At 35.7% G+C, this 24,335-nt stretch overlaps 1 protein-coding gene across 2 annotated transcripts; it reads left to right on the forward strand.

The window, feature by feature from the left end:
* Positions 1 to 1,977: 1,977 nt before the first annotated feature.
* Positions 1,978 to 24,335, forward strand: YIPF7 (Yip1 domain family member 7). Of its 2 annotated transcripts, none has more exons than XM_057547503.1 (6): positions 1,978 to 2,077; positions 3,606 to 3,722; positions 10,062 to 10,222; positions 16,634 to 16,776; positions 21,181 to 21,362; positions 23,918 to 24,335. In XM_057547503.1, exons 2-6 carry the CDS (start codon positions 3,607 to 3,609, stop codon positions 24,078 to 24,080), a joined length of 765 nt encoding a protein of 254 aa, XP_057403486.1. In that variant the 5' UTR covers positions 1,978 to 2,077; position 3,606; the 3' UTR covers positions 24,081 to 24,335. The 2 variants fall into 2 exon arrangements, with proteins under 2 accessions (XP_057403486.1, XP_057403485.1); XM_057547502.1 differs by having other exon boundaries at positions 10,062 to 10,220; positions 16,629 to 16,776.

Consider the following 24,335-nt stretch of genomic DNA (forward strand, 5'->3'; position numbering starts at 1 on the left):
GAGGGGACTACATGCAGAAACAGGTCTATTTAGTTCATCCACTTCTGTAATGACGACATCTAGAATACAGTCTGGTATTCAATAGATCCTCAAAAAATGCATGACTCATTATTACCTGACTGGTGACCTGGCAAAAGATACCTCTGATTAAAGAAATTCAAATTCCAAATGTTTTAAAATAATGTGGAAAAATTTACTTTACCATTCTGCCATTGGCTCCGGTTGAAAGTTCCAAAATGCCACATAATCTATCCTTGAACAGTGGATTTCAGTTACTGAGATCTGGATACATGGGAAGTCTCACGTTCTATAAAGGAAAGTCAGCAAGAAGCAGATCGCAGAGGAACTTGACCTCCAGCCATGATGTTGATATTAAGGACAAAACCACCAGATCCAGATAGGTATTGGGAGTATTAGCCAGGGTATCTGGGTCAGAACTAGGGAGAAACCTCCTGGAAGTAAACCTCAGATGTAAAGGGAACCAATTCAGGCGGTTTCCTGGGATGGAAATTAATCTGATGCTAAATTATTTGTGGTACCAATTCCAACATGTTGCAGGGGGGTGGTTCCCACGCAGCACCAAGCAATTCTTGGGACACCAGGTGGGTGTCCTACAATTCAACTCAATCTGACAGTATCTACCTAGAGATAGCGTCAGATTCCATAGGTTAAGAGCTCAGTCCCAACAGAATGTACCCCCCACCCCCATCAGATACCAGTAGCTAGACCAGGTTGTTAGTTGTTACCTGTACTTCTGACCCATGGGCTATAAATCAGAGGTTACCACAATCTTCTCCTTAGATTCAATTTATTTGCAAGAGTGGCTCACAGAGCTCAGAGAAAACAATTTACTTACTAGACTATTAGTTTACTTTGAAAGGATATAACTCAGGAACAGCCAGATGGAAGAGATTCATAGGGCAAGGTATGGTGAAAGGGTGCAGAGTTTCCATGCCCTCTCCACAAGGGTGCCACTTTCCCAGCACCTCCACATGTTTACCAATCCAGAAGCTCTCCAAACACCATCCTTTTGGGGTTTTATGAAAGCTTCATTATATAATCATGATTGATTAAATCATTGGCCATTGGCAACTGATTCAACATCTAGACCCTCTTCCCTCCTCAGAGGTTAGGATAGGAATGACAGTTCCAACCCTCTAATCACATTATTGGCTCCATTGGCAGCCAGCCCCCATCCTTAGGTGACGTCCCAAAATCACTTCATTAACATACCGAGACACCTTTGTCACTCTCAACACTTAGAAAATTCCAAGGGTTTTGGGAGCTATGAGTGAGGAACCATGAGCAAAGACCAAATATATATATGAGAAATGTATTTTGGTCAACTGAATGACCAGATATATATTTTTCTTATAAATCACAATATCATACGTGCCTTTCAGTGGTCAAGATTGGCTCAAAAATGAGAGAGAACATGCCCTATAAATGAGGAGTGCTCCTAGATCACATTAGTGTATCCATTTGGGGCTGTGATGGAGAAGTAAGAAGTAGGGAAAAATATCAGAGGTAGATCATGGGTAGTCTTCCTAAACGTTGTTTATATAAATTGAATGGTTCAGATTTGGATAAAATTGATAACACTCATTTTCAGATTGTTGCTAAGATTGTCATGCTAAGATCATGTACCATATATTGATTTTTACTACATATTATTAGGAAATCTTGTCTAGGGTGAATATACTCTTATAGGCTAAAAAGCAGAAGGAGTGTTAAGGCCTCTTTATTGTTTGCCTCAAATAAATGACTTTAAATCATTGTTTAAGGGTACATTAGTCACAGAAGGAAACTGAATCCACCATTTACTTTACCAAATTGTCTCTACACCATTCACTGTGTTTATACACTTTAACAAGTATTACAAGATACTGTGTTTGGCTTTTGGCAGGCTTTTTTTTTTTTTTTTTTTTGGCTGTAGCATCTGTTCAGAGTGTCAGAGTACAAATTTAGAAGCTTATATATATAGCCAGCAGGTCATCTTTTCATGAGCTGATTTGTTAAAAATTTCTCAAATAAAGCTACATTTGTTGGAGGATCTTTCGACTAAAATAATATAAAGGTATGTATCTGATCCTTCTAAAAAATTTGGCATTTAAACAAAATATGAAGCTGGGTTATGTAAGGACTTTAATACCTATAGTCATATTACATAAAGCTTTGCATGCTCTGAAAACTTACTGTATTTTCCAGTAAAATTACTCTCTATGCTTTATAATAACATATTTTCATGGACTGAGAAAGTTCTGCTCTTAAATTTTAAATTCTTTAAATTATAAGTTGTTAAAAGATTTAACACTCTCCTAGTCCTGATTTTAGTTTATATAATTCATAGTTACTTTTATATACATTACTAATGAAAAATCTTGATTTATTATATCAGATGTATGAATCTAATTTTAGAAAAGCTTTCTGTATTTTTACTGAGCTGAAAAAAATTTGATATATTTGACAACTGTTACTTGAATATTACTGATTAATGAGGCCCTTAGAGCTAAGGCTGTTTATGCAGTTTCATTTGAAATTTATTATAAGTAGTATCCCATAGATTTATTATAATTATATGGATTACTGCTAGTGATTTTTAAATTCATTCTTTTGAAATAGAAAGCTTTTCAAAGAAAAAATAAAGGTTAAAGTATTGAGTTGAAAACCATATCTGTCAGGTTGAAAAGATTCTTTACTCCATTCTCTAATTTTCATCCAAAGAGACACTATTACCCACTTTGCTATTGTTTTCTTCCCTCACCTTTTCCTCCTGTCAAGTCTTTCTTTTTCCCTCTGCTATTCTAAGCCGTTAGGTCTATACCAAGATCATGCACTCCTCTTCATTCCCAGAAGTGAATAAAAACTATGTAGATAGTGTATGGAAAGATAGACTCTGTTCCTGTAGCAGAATTGAGCCTTTCTCCCTCTGACTTAGCATAAGCCCAGGTGCAGCAGGCAGGGCAAGAGAAAAGGAAAATGTTTTGAACACCTTTTAGGAATTATAAAGTAGAACTAGGAGATTAGTTTTTAGAGTTTTGTCTATGTTTTGGGGAGAAGAGAGGATGTTAGCACGCTTTAAAGCTCTATGAGAAAATCAAACAAATATTATTATTATTAGCTATTTGCTTTCTGGCCTTGCATCAAGATATATATATATAGATAGATATATATAGATACACACACACACATATATATATGTATATATATATGTATATCTATCTCTCTCTATATATATTCTTAAAGTGGGGAACTAACATTGTTTAAGGGAAAACTTTCTAGATGTATACCAACTTTTAAACTTTTTCTCTTAAACTGCTGAGAATAAGGTATTAGGTGAAGAATGGTTTTTTTCAGATCAGTTAAAGTCAATTTAGTCAAAGTCACAGTCCTAGTGAGTGAAAACTTCACAAAAGTTAGTTGAAGATATAGGTTTTGTAAATGACTTTCTAGCATACATTTCCACACCCTTTCCCCACTCAAAGACTACCTTGTTCTCTAATAGGAATCCTGCCATAATCAGAGCATCTATTAATCCTCGTAAATACCTCAAAGGAACTTTCATTGACTCCTAAACTTCTGCATTTTTCACTCTTATTTTTCAGGATGTCAAACTTGGGACAATTTGACTCCGACTTTTACCAATCTAATTATAACATTGATAATCAGGAGCAGAGTTATAATGATTCTAATGCCTATGGAAATCTTTATGGATCTAGAAAGTAAGTACTTGACATTGAGAAAATATGTTCTCATTTTAAGAAGTCATAATATTTTGACAGGAGGTTTCAGGTAGGGAGGTTCCCTTGGGGGAAGCAAAACCTCTCCTCGCTGTATCTCCGTAAAATGCCCAAGAAGAAATGTTAGGAAAGGTCAGAGAAATGAATTCAGTTTTCCATGAATGCCCCTGATCGCCTCAGGCCTGTTTATAGGTGAAAGACTTGTCTCCTCTTTTCAAAACATCACTTAACAGGGAGCATGAATACAGGCCCTGGACAGACAGAAAACATTTTCCTTTTACCTGATATTTTCCAGGACACTGCTCAAGAAACCGATTGTATTCAACTTAATAAATATTTATTGAGTGCCTGCTTGTGTGTCAGAAATTAAGAAAGGCACTATAAACCCCAAAATAAAGAAGAAATCCATAATCTTTTCCCTCACAAAATTAAAAAATTTATGTTGGAGAGGGGGACAATTAAATATGCTATTATAATGCAGTGTGGCAATTCCTAACTGAAATCGAGATAAACATAATTCAGAATGTGTCAGTTATTTGAGTTGACAATTCAACTTGAGTTGAAAATAAATTTTAAAAATTATTAAGAATTTAGTATTTACCCTCTACTAGCGCCCCAAATAGGGCAGTTAGAATGAGAAGAATTTGGTTCAAGTTCTGGCTCTGGCATTTGTTTTTTGTCACATTGGGAAAGACAACTTCCCCAACTGAGTGTGTTAAACTGAGAAATAAGGATGTTAATAATTCCTACTTCATGAGAATTGTCTGAAGAACAATTGTGATAATGTGCAGGAAAGTGTGTGTTAAAGTAAAACCATTATAATATATATGTTATCTTTTCATAGAACTATAGTTTGCAGAAGCAATGGACACTGTTGCCAAGTCGCTTAAACGTGCATTTGGTTACACAGTTGCTTCTTTAGATGTTCTTTTAGATTAGTGAACTGTGAGAAGGGACAGAGAAATTAAGGAATTTTTCCAAGGTCACACAGCTAGTAAAAAATGGGGTTAGGCTAGTCCAAGGTTGTTGGACTAGACTAAGGGTCATATAATTTATTGTAAAATCAAGACATTTTTGAGAGTAAAATGTGTGCTATTAATAACAATGTTGGTACAATAAGAATAAACTGGATCATCTTAGGCAAACTGGGATGTGTGGTTACTGTGCCATTCCGACAAGTTTAGGGCAAATAACCACATAAGAAATACTTGAAATTTATTAATTCTTGAAGTTTATTTTTCGAACACAGGTAAGTACCTTGACAACTCCAGAATAAGGAGGAAAAAACAGAATAAATACAACAGGCAGTGGGGACTCTTCTGTTCCAACTACACCCAAGACAATTTGGACGTTGTTTTTATGGGCTGATGACTCCTGCAGACACAGGCAGATAGGCGCCGTTTTCACAAGCTGCATCCTAACTACTCGTGCTGAACCACTGCTCTAAAGCGATAGGGAAAGGCATTGGTAACTAATGTTTTTAAAACTGTAGAAATTAAATATCTGGAATTTTATCTCATTCATGCCCCTAGTCTTTGTTGTCTAGCATTAGCCAAATTGCCATAAGAACTTCTTAAAATGAAAAGCAATCCATACCTCTATCTACCTACCTATCTGAATATTATCACCAGGCAAATTAAATGTGTTTAAAATATTTATAAGAAAAATGGGAGAAAAGGATAAAGCTGTCTAGAATTGGCTCAATCATTGCTGAATCCAACAACAGAAAAAGAACTTAATTTTATTTCATTTATGATTTACAGTTTGGAAGGTCGAGAAAAAACAGAAAAGTGTATGATGGCCCAGGGAGTAGTTTGAGCATGAAGGTATTACAGGATGGTAACTCAAAACATATAATCCACATGAAAGCTATCTAATAGGATTTTTCAGCTCTGTGCTCCTGTTTTATTGAAAGGCTCCAGTGGCCTGCTGTTTCTTTTCTCCCTTCTCTTCTCCAGATGGAATAAGCACCTGGGCAGCATCTGCAATCCACATTTTCAGACTAAACGAAACTGAAAAGTCCAATAAGAGAGAGACAAAGCTGTCTCCTTAAGCAGGGACTCAAACCACAGCCTTCTCCCCCCACCCCAGCCCACCCAATTTTCTTTCTCCATTTGATTGCACATATCAATGTTGACCAGAAATCGAGATGACAAGGAGGTGGAAATTAATATAACCAAGTGAGGGCAAGTTATGATTATATTGCATCAGGTTGATGGCCTGGCCTACTTCAGATGCTTAGCATTTAAATCCAAGTCCTGATTTGGATGTGGTAACATTTAAATTCCAACCCACACTGCAAGTCTCAGGAATTAGAAAAGGGCATATTAGCTGTGGTACTTTTATGAGGTACATAAAACATGGAGTCAGCTCAGTGATTTACAAGTGTGCATCAAATAACCCCAGAAACTTGATCTTTTATTCATACAGTGAATAGTTCAATTAAAATGTACCCCAAATCAGAATAAGATGCTCATCATACTGGCGAAAGACATAGGGATCCAGTAGCTAGTTATAATCGATTAGTCTCTTTCTCTCTCCCTGTCCCCTGCCCCATTCCCTCCTCCTCAGTATGAGAGCTCATTTTTAAAACACTTGTTATGCTCAATGAATGACATAGTGATCTGAAAACTGGTTGAATGTGCTTATTATGAATGAAGATATTTATATTTTTAAACAAGTTTTCTTATTTTAGGATGAACAAGATGGAGTTTTCTCATTCAAAATACAACTTAACTATCCAGTCATTCAGATAGGCATTATTTCCAATGACTCCAGCCAGTTTTCGAGGCTGTATTTTCCCACTGCAGTTTCCCAACTTTTGAAATGGGAAATCTATCCCAATTATTTAGAGTAAGAAATAGCTGTTTCTGCAGAAAGGTGACGACACCTGGAAAACTCCCTTTGAATGTTTCAGTGGGACTTTAACAGATAGATACTGAATCATCAGCTTTTCTGAATCTCTAGACCTGATCTGCCTTTAGCGTTTCAAGCATGGTTAATGGCCCTGTCAACGCCACATCATTATGTGTACCCGCTGGCCGAGCCAGGATCTGGGAATGTCATACAAGCCCATTCCCCCAGGGATCAGACTGACAAAGGAAAGGAGCATCAGTTGACCCTCATGATGGAAGTCCATATAGTTTTGGAAAAACAAAGCCTCTAATAAAATATGTACCTATTGATTATGTGATGCGACAGAAAACTGACCCTGTGTAACAAACATAATTCTGAAACCACAGAAATTATAATTGAGTCTTCTAACAGCGATCTTCTGTATTTACACTGGAAGGTGAATGTTAAGTCCTGTTGCCTCAGAAACAGTTAAATATTTTTCGCAAGCTGGAGGCCATGCCGTATCTTAACACAATATCATCTGAGTAAAGACAAGCCTCTTCAGGCTGGTTGGAACTGTATAACCCCATGTATAGGTGGTGAAAAGGGGAATATTGAAGAATTAGTGAGCATTCAGAGGGTTTGTATATGGACCAGGTGCGGCCATCGCTTCATGGCTTAGAGACGGAAAGCCAGGCATGGGTGTAGTGGAGATTCTCCTGGTAGGAAAACACAGGGTGGGTGGGATGTTGTCGAAGTCAGTCTGGGTGTTCCAGGGAAACCAAAATGGGACAAAGCTAGAGATGATCAGCACAGAAGGGATACAAACTCTTGGCTTCCTATAATGTTGTTTTCTCTGAGGAAGTGGCAGACTGGGAGACAACTATTTGCAAATATAGAAGATGCTGTTCCAGGGTGTGAGGAAGGTGTCTAGAATGCTTCGGTGTCAGTCTCGGGAAGAGAAGAGCAGTCATATACTTAGCTAATGCTTATTGATCACTTTTTGTGTGCCCCACGCTAACCTAAGTGCTTTATTTATTTCAGCTAATTTAATTCATCATAACCTTATGAGTTCTATTATTGTCTTCATATTACAGATGAGGAAACTGAGGCACAGAATGTGAAATGATTTGCCTAAGATTATAAAATTGGGATTTGAACCCAGGCAGTCGGACTCCAGGAGTCCTGTTTGCTAAGCACTCTACTTGGTTCAGGATACATCCTACGATGGGACTAGCATTATAGGCAGAAATATAATACATAGAGTTGGAAAGCAAAAGAAGGGAAATATGACCAAGAATGTTGCCAGTCGTTCTAAAGGAGGCTTTTGCACTCACTTCACAGTTATTTGAAACGATTTTTTACAGGAATAGGAGATGCCTGTTAACAAAGGTAATATTTAAATCCTAGCAGCCAGGGTCCAGTGTTTATTTCGGTCTAATTCAGTTGAAATTTGGAATAATATGTTGAGTTAGAAATCAACAAAATTTCAGTATTTACCTTCTCAAAGAGCTAACTAAGATGCTCTGTAATCAAGGAAATCAAGGACCACTTTTCATGTTCCTTTCCTTTCCCTTCTCTTCCCTTCCCTTCCCTTCCCTTCCCTTCCTTTCCCTTCCCTTCCCTTCCCTTCCCTTCCCTTCCTTTCCCTTCCCTTCCCTTCCCTTCCCTTCCCTTCCCTTCCCTTCCCTTCCTTTCCCTTCCCTTCCCTTTCCCTTCCCTTCCCTTTCCTTTCCCTTCCCTTTCCTTTCCTTTCCTTCCCTTCCCTTTCCTTTCAGTAAAAACAATTTAAAATGACCAAATAACCTCACAGATGAGCCCTTTTTTCTTCCTTCCTTTCTCTTCCTGCAAGAAGTTATTTACTAAGATTGTTTTCCAACTTTCTCACACAAATGGTGAAATAAAAACCAAATAAAAGCACAATCAAAGAAATATTGTAATATGGTGTTTCAACAAAACTAAATTGCACATTTCAAAAGACGGACAGTGAAGCCAGCTATGGAAGACTTTTTTTTTTTTTTTTCAAAATTCCTTTCCATTTTTATAAGCATATTATATTAAGGAATACCTTTTTTTTTTTAAGTATTTGTTTTTATTTATTTATTTATTTATTTATGGCTGTGTTGGGTCTTCGTTTCTGTGCGAGGGCTTTCTCTAGTTGTGGCAAGCTGGGGCCACTCTTCATCGCGGTGCGCGGGCCTCTCACTATCGCGGCCTCTCTCGTTGCGGAGCACAGGCTCCAGACGCGCAGGCTCAGTAATTGTGGCTCACGGGCCTAGTTGCTCCGTGGCATGTGGGATCTTCCCAGACCAGGGCTCGAACCCGTGTCCCCTGCGTTGGCAGGCAGATTCTCAACCACTGCGCCACCAGGGAAGCCCTGGAAGACTTTTAAGTCAGGTTCTCAAAGATAATTTGATTGTCAATAACTGTCTGGGAATAGCCAGAGCTAAAAAGTCTACTCCTTGATGGACAATGGTCAGTTTATGTGTTTATTTTTTCCCTATGAATTGACTACTATTAAAATTTTGATTTTTAAAAATTTTTATTGAAATACAGTTGATTTACAATGTTGTGTTAGTTTCAGGTGTACAGCAAAGTGATTCAGTCATACATATGTATATATGTATATATATATATATTCTTCTTTTGCATTCTCTTCCATTGTAGGTTATTACAAGATATTGAGTATAGTTCCTTGTGCTATACAGTAGGTTCTTGTTGATTATCTATTTTAAACATAGTAGTGTGTATATGTTAATTCCAAACTCCTAATTTATCCCTCCCCCTCTTTCCCCTTTAGTAACCATAAGTTTGTTTTCTATGTCTGTGGGTCTATTTCTGTTTTTGTAAATAAGTTCATTTGCATCTTTTTTTTTTTTTTTTTTTTTTTTTTAGATTCTACATATAAGCAATAGCATATGATATTTGTCTTTCTCTGTCTGGCTGGCTTCACTTAGTATGACTATGATTTTTTACTTGCTGCCTCCACAGATTTATAGGGAATGTCCTGTTTGGTGATGGTCCCTGAAAATCAGTGAAAAAGCAGCATTGTGTAGGGATCAGGGCATTGCTCAGACAGACAGTTTCAGTTCACAGTCCAACACCTGAATGTTACTGTGTGTTACCAGGCAAGTCATTCAGTCTCCATGAACCTGTATTTCTTTTTCGGTAAGATGGGATTAAAACTACAGTTTTTACTTTGCAGAGTTTTAATTACGTGAGAAAATGTGAAGGAGAGTGTCCAGCACATTGTAAATTAGCAATACATGTTAGTCAATATGGATCATGCTTCTAGAGAGTTTTCTCACAACTAGTTACTGTTTCTTTTTTTGATTAAATTTAAACGTCAAGCAAGTTAATTCTTTCTTGGGTAAATAGTCATAAAAACTAGGAGAAATCATAAAAGGAAAATTGTAGTTTCCTTCCTTGATTTGTCATAATATCCCTTTCTTAGATGTGTAAATATCAGTATCTTCCTTTTTCTAGACAACAGGCCAGTGAGCGGCCTCAGCCTGCCTTCGTCCCACCAGAGATGCTCGTGTCATCAAGTTATGCGGGACAATTCTTTCAGCCAGCATCCAACCAGGATTATTATTCACCATCTTCTTACGTTGACAGTTTTGATGAAGAGCCTCCTTTACTAGAAGATAAGTTAAGGAAGTGCTATTAATGTGTGTACAGCTCAAAGAACAATAGCAATAATCAGCTCTTAATGTGCGCTGTCAGCATGCCGCACACAGTGTTTTATGTGATTATTCCACATATAAACAAGAGTCTGTCAGACCAACACACTTAAACCTTTGGGAGTTTGTGTCCTGTATGTGTGGGGACAATTGGAAGTAGATACGAGCTATTGCTGTGCTAGTCTTGCAGTTTTTAAATGTTTCTTCACTGTTTCTTGAATGTGGACTCCCTGACCATATCTAGACAACAGTGAAGACATATTTTGGCAGAGTGATTATATCAAAGTAACCACCAGCATATCTTACTATTTTCTGCTATGTTTGCCTGCGAGCAAAGGGGGTAGTTTCTCAATATTCTTTTTTTGTTGTCATGGAGAAAAGACAGGTTTTTTTCCCTTCCTGGCTCATGTGAGCCCGCACATCTCAGCTAGATACGACTAAGTGGGAAGGAATATGATTCCAGTAAATAGCACTGTTGGTGGCAAGGAAACCTGGGGACCCTTGCAGTTAAAGGTGGCCTCCAAAGATTTCAGGCATCTTCCATCCATTGATTTTTTTTTTTAATCCAGCCAATTTATATCTGTCGCTTTTGTTCTTAAGGAATGTCAACATGATGCTAGAAAACTAAAGTTCAAGGAGATTTAAATTTGGAAGCCAAGGAGAAATATTCACAGGCTAACTGCTCTAACTCTTTTGTATGTAGTCCAGTGAAAAGGGATAGGCTAAAATGCCCAATATTTTACATCAAAAGATCATTGTTTGCTTCTTATGAACACAGACAGCCACCTGATATTAAAACATTCTTCTCTCTTTGCCTTCAAAATTAAGAAAAGAGGAAAGATTTAAACCATTCAGAAAAGCACAGAGATTTATATAATCGATTTGTTGGCTCTTTAGAAGCCAGTTAAGTTTTTGGATCAATTACGTTTAACCAATTCATTCTAATTTGCCTCTGCATCGGATATCTAACACCTGAAAGGTATAAGCTATTCGCATCAAGAATTTTTCTTGACTCCACCAACATCTCTACGTAAAAATAACCTATCAATTGACTAATTATAAAAGTAATCTATATTCAAAATAGAAATTTGGAAAATATAGAAACATATGAATAAAGATATTAAAAAATCACCAAATATTTTGTCTCTGAGACATGACTATCATTAATAATTTGATGTAATTTCTTCCATCCTTTATTCTGTTTTTCTGTGAATATATATATATATATATACACTAAAAAATGAAATACTATATTTCTTTGACTATGAATATATTGGTAAATACTTAAAAATAAAAGTTGGATCATACTATGGGCATAAAGTTTTGTATTTTTTAAAGTTACTTTATATCATAAGCATTTCTATACATGCATTCTTTAAAGTCATTAAATGTTATTTGAAAATATGACATGTAATGGCTTCGTAATATTTTACTATATACAAGTACCATAATTTAAATCTACCATAGAGGTCGTTCTTTATAATCAATAATGCTTTGGTGAATATCATAGTAAAAACTTTGACCTGTACAGAATCTGTCCTTAGGATGGAACTATAACATTGGGATTACTGGGTCAAAAGTCATTTACACTGTCAGGCTTATCTAGAAAAATAATGAGCCAACAGACCTCCATAGTAGAATATGAAATGTCTTTGTTAATTTGATAGGCAAAAAGGCAAAAAATAAGACTTTTTATTTCTTGGTTACTAGAAAAGTTAGACATTTTTTTCATATGTTTATTGACAGTTTCATATGTTTTTTTCGTATGTTTATTGTTTCACATGTTTTTACTTCTTTCTGTTTTTCAAGTTCTTTGCCAGATTTCCTATTGGAATCTTAAGATTTTTCCTTTCCTTTTTTATTTATAGAGATGTTTATATGGTAAAGATATTAATTATTGTCTGGAATATGTATTTCAAGCTTTTTTTCCCTAGGTTGTGCTTGCCATCTAATTTGTTTATGGGATTTTAGGGCATATAGTCATTTTATTAATCATGTTTATGTTTTTAACTCCACAATATTTCTCTTGGTAACTTTTCTTTCCAATTGCTCTTTCGTTTAGAATATATTTCTCCAGCTCTAGATACTGCTTATATCCTCTGGTAGATTCTTAAATTTTTGAATTATTTTTTGTTTTTCACTTACATTTTTGATTCATTGAAAATTGTTTTAGGTTAGTACATGAAGTAGAATTAACTTTGTTTCTTTTCTTTAATGATCAATCAATTTTTCCTGTAACGTTTACTGAAAATAATCTTTTCTACTTGTCTCATATGCCTCCATTCTGATATTCTAAACTCAAATACATTCTCCCATGATGTCTTCTTAAATTTCAAATAGGAAATATACTAGATTTCCCCTCCTACTACATCTCAGAGAAATTCCTAGATTGTTTTGTTTTCTCTTTGTGATTATCCCCACCAAATATATAGTATATTAGAAGAGAGAGTATCTGATATAATTTTGCATTTTGAGTCTATGAAATTTCTAGACTCTGATCCAATATGTTCTTCAGGCTGGGTGACTTTGTGAAAGCCTCAAGCCTCATCTGTCTAAAAGATATAAAAAGACCATAGGTAGGATTTCTAGGATAAGATGATAAAAGACATTTGTTAGTTTTTATTGAGCATACACCAAAACAGCCTAAAAATTATGAAGTTATAATAATTAACATCCCTTGCACAAAAACATGCGATTTGAATGTGCACTCGTTTATTCCTTAAGTACTTCTTTGTCTAAAAGACTTGTTTCGTTTTATGTAAGAATGATAACCTTTGCTATTTGATCGTGTATAATCAATGTTAACAAATGCATCTTGAAGAATAATAGTCAATTCAAATCTGTCAGACTAGAAAAATTACTGTGATATTTGGTATTTACATTTGTAGCATAGCCTGATGTTTATATTTGAAAGGCCAATGCCACAATTTGCATAGAAAACAAACATATTAATTCATTTTTATAACATATATATTGTATACTTTACTACCACTAGATGACAGCAAAACAATAAATTTTGCATTCAAATTTCACAGCAGTTTCATCTTTTTTTATCTTGTAAAATAATTTGTTATATTAGGGTATCTACAATTGATAAATAGGTATCTCATTTGCATACCTTATAATAAATTTGAAAACAAAATATTATGGAGATGTATTTTGGTAAAAAACACATAAAAATTTTTTTTATGAAAATATTTAGTAGGTCTTATGTTCATTCATTGTTTTTTGTTTTTTTTTTTTTTTAAAGGATTTTCTTATTTATTTATTTATTTATTTATTTATTTTTGGCTGTGTTGGGTCTTCGGTTCGTGCGAGGGCTTTCTCCAGTTGCGGCAAGCGGGGGCCACTCTTCATCGCGGTGCGGGGACCGCTCTTCATCGCGGTGCGCGGGCCTTTCTCTATCGCGGCCCCTCCCGTCGCGGGGCACAGGCTCCAGACGCGCAGGCTCAGCAATTGTGGCTCACGGGCCCAGCTGCTCCGTGGCATGTGGGATCTTCCCAGACCAGGGCTCGAACCCGTGTCCCCTGCATTAGCAGGCAGATTCTCAACCACTGCGCCACCAGGGAAGCCCTTCATTCATTGTTTCATGACTCCATGTTGAAACATGCAAAAGTTAATTATGCCATCAAATAAATGGCTGATATCAGTAATAATGTCTCATAAAGCATTTTCATCTGGGTTTCTTCAGGAATAATGATTATGCTTTTTGAGGAGAAAGGTATTTTGAATTAAAGGCCACTTTATTGTGGTAAATACTGAAAACATATTGTTAACGTAAATATATAAATTGAAAATAAAGTTTGAAAATAACATAAGCCTCAGTTGAAATTAATTTAACTATAGCATTTCTCAATTTTTAAAATCTTCTGCTATTTTAAAAATCACATTGGACATTCTAACCTATTTTAAGTTGGTGAACTACTCATATCCTCCAAAGTGTATGTTCATTAAGAGATATATAAATACACTGTGAAAATAAAAAGGGAAGTTGAAACGTAAATGACTTGCTCACTATTAATTTAATTCAAATTAAATCCAAATTCTTTCTTTTCAAGCTTGGGTTGGCTAGCAATTGTCAAACTGGATGTGAAAAGAGTGAAAGATCCACTTTCTATCCTAGTTTGGGCAATGTCTGGCTGACCTTCTAAAAATGTCTAGGCCCCTTTAGAGCAAGGTCACTCTATGTCATGGTGATCATTGAAAGTTCACCTGGTATTCTGTGTGTAGAATGTCAGCTTTGCAAGGTGTTTAGGTGGTATACACAACTATAAAAGAAGTTGAATTATACCCTGTCTCTGACCAAAGAGGGTTACTAAATCCTGGGAAGGGAAGTTGAATGGCAGGTACCAATGATTTAGGGAGACAATCCTTCACATGGGAGAACTGGGCTCACTTCAAAAAAATACAAACCTTATGAGATTAGATGCACATTGACTCGACCACAGCTATATGATTAAAAGCATGGGTTCTTTTTTTTGTTTTGTACCCTCTTGTTTTGTACCCTATCCCTAGCCCCTGGCAACCACTTTTCTACTCCAACTCTATGAGTTTGACCTAACAAAATTTTTTTAGACTCCACATACAAGTGATACCATGCAGTATTTCACTTTCTCTGTCTGGCTTATTTCACTTAGAAAAATGCTCTCAAGGGCCATTCATGTTGTCACAAATGGCAGGATTTCCTTGTTTTTTATGACCGAATAGTATTCCAATGTGTGTGTATATATATATATATATATATATATATATATATATATATATACACATATACCACAACTTTTTTTACACATTCATCCATCAGTGGACACTTCGGTGGTTTCCATGTCTTGGCAGTTGCTGCTTTCAACATGGGGGTACAGATATCTCTTTGATATCCTGTTTTTGTTTCCTTCAGATATATTCCCAGAAGTGGCATGGCTGGATCATACAGCAGTTCTATTTTTAAAAAAATTGTGAGGAACTCCCATACTGTTCTCCATAGTGGCTGCACCAATAAACATTCCCACCAAGAGTGCACAAATGTCCCCTTTTCTCCACATCCTTGCCAGCACTTATTTCTTGTCTTTTTGATGTTAGCCATTCTAACAGGTGTGAGATGATATTTTGGTTTTGATTTGCATTTCATAACAGTACCAGCCTCAATGCATGTCAGTAAGACCAACACATGTAAATCTTGTAAGGCTTACAGCAAAATTCTGTAAAAATATTCAGTTGAAAAGAATTCCACTCTTTTTAGCTCAAATTTTATAGTAGTTTAGCTCCAGTTTTTCCTAACCTCCACCTCACCCGTATTCAAATTTAAAATGAGAGAAGGAGGGTAATCAGCTTGATTACTGGTTCCTAAGTAGTGACGTTATATTCTCCTTTGTGAATGTCCTTTTTTTCTACTCCAGATGCATCTTAAAGTTTATCTTTATAGGAGTGGTGAGAAAAGTAACTGATGTGATGTTGGCATTTATTTCTATATTCAGTGGATGTCAAATGGCTGGGTGTTTTGGGGTTTTTTTTTCTTTTTAATGAAAAAGATATAAGAGGAGCAGAATCTAGCAGTGGGGTCTGTAAAAGGGCAGTCAGAATTCTTTGAAAAACAAGGCATTGGAGAAATAATTAGAAATTTCTAACTGAGTTTAGACTCATGGACATGGAGCCCCACTGCTTTTGGATATTTTATTCTACCATCACCACTCATAAAAGGGAAAGGTTAATTGTCTCAAGAATTTAATCTCTGAATACACAGACTCAACAACACAGAGCACTGACCTTATTAAAATATGTATCCACGCCATGATTGCTTTTACTTGCTGAATGAGCCATTGCCTTTTCTCCTCTGTGGAGTTTCAGGCAGCTAGCATGGTATTGCTCTTCTCATCAGGCAGAGTATAAGTAAAATCCCAGACCTAGGCTAAGTGTCTTTAGATTAGATAACACTACTAACTGAAAATTATGCATGTTTGGTTGGACAAGTTTCAAAAGTGTTAGCAATAGAAAATGCAGGAAAAAGAACTATCTCAATGGGCATTAAGATGGGACTTTTGGTTTGTTAGCTACCATTATATTTTGTTTTTACTGTATAACGTCCATTTCCTCATTTTTGGCTGCATTTTAAGCTTATATTTGCTGCAGAAGGTAGGGAAATTTTTCCTTGATGGAATCATTTCTCTAACATATATCTTTCAGCTCATTGTGTGGGGAAAAAAAGTCTTTTGTTTTAAGGTTGCTATATATTACATAGAAATTTAAACTATGAAGGTATAACAATCAGATTAAAGTGCTAAATAAATTAATAATATTTGTTAACTTTAATTAAAGAATATTACTCATGTTTATTTTTCTATATTTATATTATCTCCTCCCCCTTCTTCTTTTTAGAACTTGGAATTAACTTTGATCACATATGGCAAAAAACCTTGACAGTGTTAAACCCACTGAAGCCAGCAGATGGCAGCATTATGAATGAAACAGACCTCACTGGGCCCATCCTGTTCTGTGGGGTGCTGGGAGCTTCCCTACTTCTGGTAATGGACAGAAGCAAGCACTACATCTTTCTTTTTTTTTCTTTTTTTTTCGCTAACATTGGTTTATCTAAGTTTCATGTTTACAGCATTATATTTCTACTTCTGCATACACCACAGCCAAGTACCAGATTTTAATGCATGTCCTTTCAAATGTCATTTTTGAAGAGGTCTTTGTAAATACGGAAGAAAGTATATCACTTTATGAAGTGAAAATTGTTTGTTTAATTCATAACTACATTTTTTTTTTGGTGAGAGAGACATACTTAATGGAACCATAATGACAAAGAGAAACTGCCATCATGTATTACAACAGATAAAAAATGTAAATTTAAATAGAATTTCAAAAATCAGGTCACCAAGACAGATTTTCAACAAAGTAGGAAATCATATAAATGGTTTTCTTGTAATTAAGTCTTTTTATTGTTTAGAGAAGACTGTCAATCTGAAAAATTTGGAGGAACACATGGATTTGGGAAACAGAGGGCTGAAATTTTATTTCTTGTTTTCTGTGAGATTTCTGTTGTGACACTGGACAAATCCCCTCTATTTACTCATCATTTTCATTGCTGGGGTGTATCTATCTCTAGACTATTTCAAATATTCTGTTAGGTATGAGATGAGTCTCCTTGTTTCTGGTTAGGCTGTTATGAATAAATTGACTTGCAACGATAAGCAGTGATTTGTTTATTCAACCTGTATATTTCCCCTATCATTTTAGTTTTCTGTTTTTTATGAAGGCAATTTTTCCCCTGACATCTCCATTTGTCTTGTGTATGGGCCTCTTTCATTCTTTAACTCTGGGAGTAATGATATTCAGAGTCATCAAAAAAGAAAAACATATTTCCACCTAGGTTAAGTTTAGAAGATATTCTAGCTTATAGTTTCTCCACCCAAAAAAGGGAAGAAAAAGAAGAAATGAGAAAGGTCTATGATTTTGTATTAAGGAGGTTATGACAATACATTAAAAACAGAGGATGAACAAGATAGTCAAGCCAGTCTGACAAGTACAGTTTCATTAGGGCACAAAGAGCTAAACTTGGCAAGAGAGGTAATATAGGAAATTAAAGATTCTAAGAAAAGTCCTTAAAATAACTATTCATTTCACTTTCCCTTCTTACAGCTATCCACTTCCCTAATGCAGCTATACTTCTCAAAAGTAGCTGTAAAATATATTTGCAACTAAATGAGTCTTCACTTTTCATTATTAATTACATAATACTAATCAAAATTCTGATAGAAATCTAATTTCTGCATTGTAGTGTGGTCAATAATCACATCATATTTATCCAATACAATAGTACTTAGTTCTAGCGTCTTATTTCTTCCTTTGAACTACAGCAAATGCAAATACTCTACAAATCTAACACTATATCAACCAGAGTTTTAATTTAGTCTCTAACATCCCTTCTGTCTTTGTCATAGTAATTTGATAATCTTAGATTAAGCTGCTAAGTAAGACCATGTCAATTAATCAAATTGTCAGAAACAATCAATTTAATATATTAACTCATCTTTCTTTTTCAGGTAATTTGTAATATAACAGCTGTTTGTTTTTCTGTAGAAAATATTACTATTACCACCTCTTAAAGGAAAGCATTAATCCCATTAAGATCTTTTTTGGGTACATAATGTTAGTTGGAATTACTTAAATATCCTCTCTTTTGTTTTAAGTGCAAAGCAATACAGGCAAAGAACTCAACTGAAAGTGGAAAAATTGGATCTGCCCCTAACTTTGCCTCCAGGTGTGATCCTGAACCTGTTTTTTTTTCCTATTTCTTGGCCTTCATTTTTTTTCATTTTGAAGATCAAAAAAGAGGTTTATATAAGTGGTTCTTAAGGTTCATTTCAGTTGTGAATTTTAGGGAATGTGTAAAAGTGCATATTTTCTCAAACTTTTTAGGCAAATAATTTCACTTCAACTTTACCATTAGATGTGGTTACTTCAGAATTGATTCTGATACATGGAGAACAATAAGGACCGAAAAACTCCACTGGATATTAATAAAGCCAAATTTAACTTAGAGTCCATTTGAGACTGTTAACCCTGCCCTGGATATCTAAGATTAAAATGTAAAAGATGATTTTATGGGCTGGTATATGCGTTGTACTAGAGAAAGCAAAACTAAATCCAGAAACAATATTCAAATCTGTTCATTATCTCTGGAGGTGTAAGATCCATAGTCACATACTGATCACTTTTATGATTTATAATGATATAAGGCACAACACCTTTTAGTGGACTTTCTTCATGTTGAAGGAAGCAAACTAAAAAGAACTGCTTCAAACACTCAACACAAATTTAATTTTACTTATTCTTCCTCTTAAAATTATTTTCACCCCCCAAACCATGAACACAAGCGTTTTAAAGCTATGGCTCCATTTAATTTTTCTAGTAGAGCTAAGAGTGTGATCTGGAAAAGGAACATGCACGGCCAATATAAAAGCATAATCAGAAGAATAAGAAGTATTTCAAGTAAAGATGTAGTAATAAGGGTGGTACAAGGCTGACCTAAAAAATTTTGAATTTAAAAAGAAATTGAACATTTATTTTTCATTTCAATTACAAGTCCTTGTTAGAATTTGAAACAACTTAAAAAAATGGGACTGGCCCTGCCAGATGGAACTGTACCTCAAATTAGATAAACTAACAAGAGTAAGAGATAAGGAGAGAGGTCAGTAACTGATATGGAAAAGGACAATTTTACTACCAAATTAGTTTTATCCACCCTCTATTTACCCCATGCACAAAACTGGTTAGGGTCATGGTCCTGCTATGTGTCCTTTGGGGTACAGGGAAGTTGTGTTTCACCATTACAACTATTCCTACCTCAGAATTATCCCACCCAATTAAAATATTAAGTAGAATGTTTCTCTAATACATGACAGTGATTTGAAATTGTCACTATTTTCCAAGTGGAGCAAACTCACCCAATAGAGCAGTACATAACTGATGTGTCTCTTTTAGCATGCCCATTAGCATTATTGGCATTATTTCACAAAATAGCCAGGAGGACTTATTATGGCTAATGCAGCAGAGAATTCTGCAACATAACCCAGGGACATTTTGTGAAAGAACTTAGTAGTGATCAACTTCCCCAACTGCAGAGGAAGAAAATTTCAAAATAGCCGGACAATTTTAAACATTAAAATGGTCATATTCTCCATTAACTAATTACAAAATAAATATCTCTTTATTCTGTAAGACATAAGGACAGCTATGGAGCAGAAAAAAGGACAGCTAAAAAGCTCTCTCTCTGAATCAACTTACCAGATCCTTTGCTGTTTTCAAATAATTCCCATGAAAACCGGAGCCAGCCTCCTCAATCTTTCTCTAGAATTTCTAACCAGCTTAATGTATATATAAAAATGACATGCATTCTTTACTGGAGCTTTGGCATCCTCGGGTAGCAAACATTAAAATATCCTCTGTTGAATCAGTAGTAGATTGTGACTTTCCCTGGATGAGTTTAACGGTGCTGGTTCAGGAACAAGTCTCTAGTGCTCTGTGGGTGATGGCTATTTTGGTGAATTCTCAGAAGGTCAGTGGTCTATCCTGAACACTATCGACTTCCTTTAACAATACCTCTTTTGTGATTTGCTATCAGTTGGTTTATATAAGTCAGTTTTTCATAAAGTCTGTTCAGTTAAGCTGGTAATAGGCATTATGAAAACAAAGGATTCTGGGGTCGGATAAGTTTGGGGTATACTGGCTTAAATAAGGTTAAATGAGTCCCCTTGTTTAGGACTTGTTAGAGCTCCTGCAGGTGTTAAAGACCTAAATTTTAGAGCTGGACTGCCTGGATTCAAAGCTGAGCTCCACCGCTTACCATTATTTTACCTTGGGCAAGTTCCTTAACCTCCCTGCACCTCAGTTTCCTCATGTGTATAATGGGTACAACAATGGTACCAACTAATTATGTTGTGTGGATTAAATAAATTAATATATGTGAAATCTTTAGAATAGGACCGAACATAGTAAATCTGACAGATGTTTGCTAATATTACTAATATGTTTTGCAAATCTCCAAGACTAAATTGGAATTTTTTCATTAACTTATTCATTCACTTAATTGTTCAACAAATATGGGGAGAAAAATATATCCTTACCTATGCCTCATACCCCAATAGGCAATCTATGATAAAAAATATAAATCTGGAAATATAAGCACGCTTGGGCCATCTCACGTAGAGTTCAAGGAGGGCGGGTGGTGGTGTTTGTTTTCATGACCTGAATCCATATTACAGGCAGTGTTTTTTCCAGAACTCCCAGTCTCGAGATTTATACTACAAAGACATGAACAGCATTGAGCTGATTGATTTGAAAATGCTCTCTGCTTTGTTGACAGTCTGATTTCTTCTTGATGTTTGTTCTATGTTCAAACCGTTTTCTTCCCGTTGTTTCAGGCAGGAAAGGTCCAGTTTGGTTACGTGTATGGCATGAGTGCCATTGGCTGCTTAGGGATTCACGCCTTACTAAACTTGATGAGCTCTTCAGGGGTGTCCTATGGCTGCGTGGCGAGTATTCTGGGTTACTGCCTGCTTCCCATGGTCATCCTGCCCAGCTGTGCCATCTTCTCTTCACTGCAGTAAGTGTCTGTGTGTGCTAATTGACCCCACATGCACGATCGTCCCTGGGGTTTGCCACACCAGTACAACAGATAGCCCCTTTCTGATCATTTTAGTAGTGGGATTGGGGAAACTGGCTATTACAAGCTACATACAGATTCAGGAGAGTAGGTCGGTTTTGGCTCAGGTGCTGTTCCCGGTTCGATGATTTTAAAAAATAAATTAAACCAAGTTATCTTTAAAATTGGCACTTCGTAAGTTGTCACATTGTTCAGTATGAACTATCGTCATGGGTAATATAACCAACAACAGAAAATTCACTTGTTTGAATTACGAGGAGTAAGTGCCTGGTGCACACTGACAAATTGCTTCAGCTCCCAAGCACTCTGCCTTCTAGGAGGGAAGCAAGTGTTCTTTCTCAGCTGGACTCCTTGCACTGCAGAATTCCCAGGAACCCTAATGAGGATATTACTGCTAGAGAACTTTATAGCATATATGCTCAGTCAATTTTTTTTTCTTTTTTCCTTACTGGACAGATAGTATTTGCAATTCAAAAATATTAATGAGGATTCAGTAGATAGGCTTCTGTCGGGCACTTTCCCAGAGCAGTGCATACCACTACCACTTTGGTTGGGAAGAGTATAAGTAATTACATAGTCCTTTGTCACCTGCCATGCTCCAAATCCAATTAGAAATAAACATTTGCCATCAGTGCTCATTCTTCCACATCCAAAGGAGACACAATTCACATTTTTTTTTCTTGGATAATCCAAGTTTTAGGTTATCAACAATACACTGGATAGGATATTACATACAGAATTTGCCAATGCCAGATAAACATTTTAGAAAGACTTCAATGTTTTTGTTTAGATATAATCTCAGATATTTTCTTCATAACGTTATTGAGAATGACATAGATGGAAATGCTTTTTTTGTTTTAATATGGTTTCATTTTGAAAGCAATAGTCTTGAGAATAACAGAGCAAACTCTTACTTTATCAGTGAGTGCTTAACACTTAAAAGAGAGGAATACAACAGAAAATGGAAACTGAATGTATAAGTACAATGTGAGTTAGAGGTGTATTTATTGAGTCTTGTCCATGGAAAAATTCCACTTTTTGTATATCCTGTTCCTTAGCAAGCTGTTCTGTTTACTAAGTTGTTTGGTACAGATGTTTGACAAGTTACTACAGAGTTCAGTTTTACAACTTCCATTTTGTCAGATGCTTTTGCCAAAGAATACTATAATGATCAACCATTTAAAAATTCTAGGTTTTAGACATTATTTCCATCAAAGTTTAGCTTTGGGGTATCTTAAATGACTCCAGATTATTAGGGAAAGAAAATAAAAACTACAACTCTTGAATTTTGAGAATCATCAGAGGTCTGGACATTTTTCATTAGATTTTCATTCTGAAATGTAAAGGATGAATTAGAAATCCTTTAAATTATATTAATGGAGAATAAGCTATCTGACCCCTAAGACCATTAAACTGAAATTGCCTTTTTGGGCATATTACTATAACATTCAAATGAATTATATATAATCTCACATTTTTGTTCACCAAAACCTGTAAATTGAATCACTCTAAATTTTATTTCTAATAGATGTTAAGTAAACCAACAAATGTAATATTTACTAGAGTGTTTTAAAATATTTTTGGTTTGTTTATAATCTAAGGCATTATAAGCTCTATTGTACACTTTTTCACCTGTTTTGCTTTGGTTCAATTATTAAAAGCAGGTATTTCTGTCATTCTCACAAATAATAAACACAATTCTCAATTTCAGATTCAACCAGGATCAAGGGAGGCAGTATAGTTTGACAGTAACTAGAACAATATGTTGGTGGTTAGCAGCTCTTGACCTAATGACCATTTCACTTTGCAATTTTTTTAAGTCGCTTCATTCCCATTTCTTCCTAAAGAACCAACTGTCTCCACAGTTAACTTTTTGAAGACACCAGTTTGAACAAATCCATTTCGATATTATAAAAATCCACACCTTTATTTGCCAAAGTGATCTTCAGCAATGAGGTGGGAGGCCACACACATCTGTGCCTTACTGCTTCATCTGTGCCCTCCCTGAGCTGTGTCAGGCTTTGCTGTCCCAGGCAAAAACCCAGGACATGGACCTGGGAGCGCTGGGGAGTAGGAACCCCACTGGAATGCGGGTCCAGTCATTTTTCTGCTCATACCGGGGGTAAATTTAAGAAGAAAGTAGGGAAAAGAAATCTGTAGCTGTGAAAGAAGCCTCTAAACATAGTTTATGTAAAAGAATTTCAGAAGTTGGGATTTGAATGTTGACTCATGAGAGTGACAGCAGGTCAATTCTTCTGTTTCCAATAATCTGAGTTTTTACCAACCTATAAAATATTTAGCTTCTAATGGTGAACTTGACTCAAAAATTTTCTAAATAGCTGAGGCCTTTGAGTTCCTATGGTTCCTCGCCCTCATTTTACAAATTGAGAAAGTGGTTATAAATATTGTACCAAGGACATTTCAGAGGCAGCTGTGATTCAATAACCTCTTTTTCTCCTGGTGTAAGATAACCATCTCTTTTGCCTTTGCTCTAGGGGCACCTTTGGAACTGTGTTGGCACTGGTCATCATTGGCTGGTGTAGTCTCTCAGCCTCCAAAATTGTCACTTCAGCCTTGGCCATGGAAGGACAGCAGCTTCTCATTGCCTACCCTTGCGCCTTACTTTATGGACTTTTTGCCCTCCTAACAGTTTTCTGAAGATCATTTGAGATGGCATTACAGGATTCTATTTGTTTGTCGCTCATATTATCCTGGAAATGTATTGGCATTCACATTTGGTCATATGATTTCTGTTTTATCGCTGTTGAGAGAATAATAAGCAGAGACAAAACAGCACTTAAGGATGGGGCTCTAATAGGCTGTTTGGTTTGAATGATGATTTGCTTTTTGGTTGGTGTATTAAAACAATTTAAAATACTTTAAAATAAAAAGGGATATAGTTGTTGCACTGAT

This window comes from Balaenoptera acutorostrata, chromosome 5 (genome assembly GCF_949987535.1).
Source record: "Balaenoptera acutorostrata chromosome 5, mBalAcu1.1, whole genome shotgun sequence".
Taxonomy (NCBI): Eukaryota; Metazoa; Chordata; class Mammalia; order Artiodactyla; family Balaenopteridae; genus Balaenoptera; species Balaenoptera acutorostrata.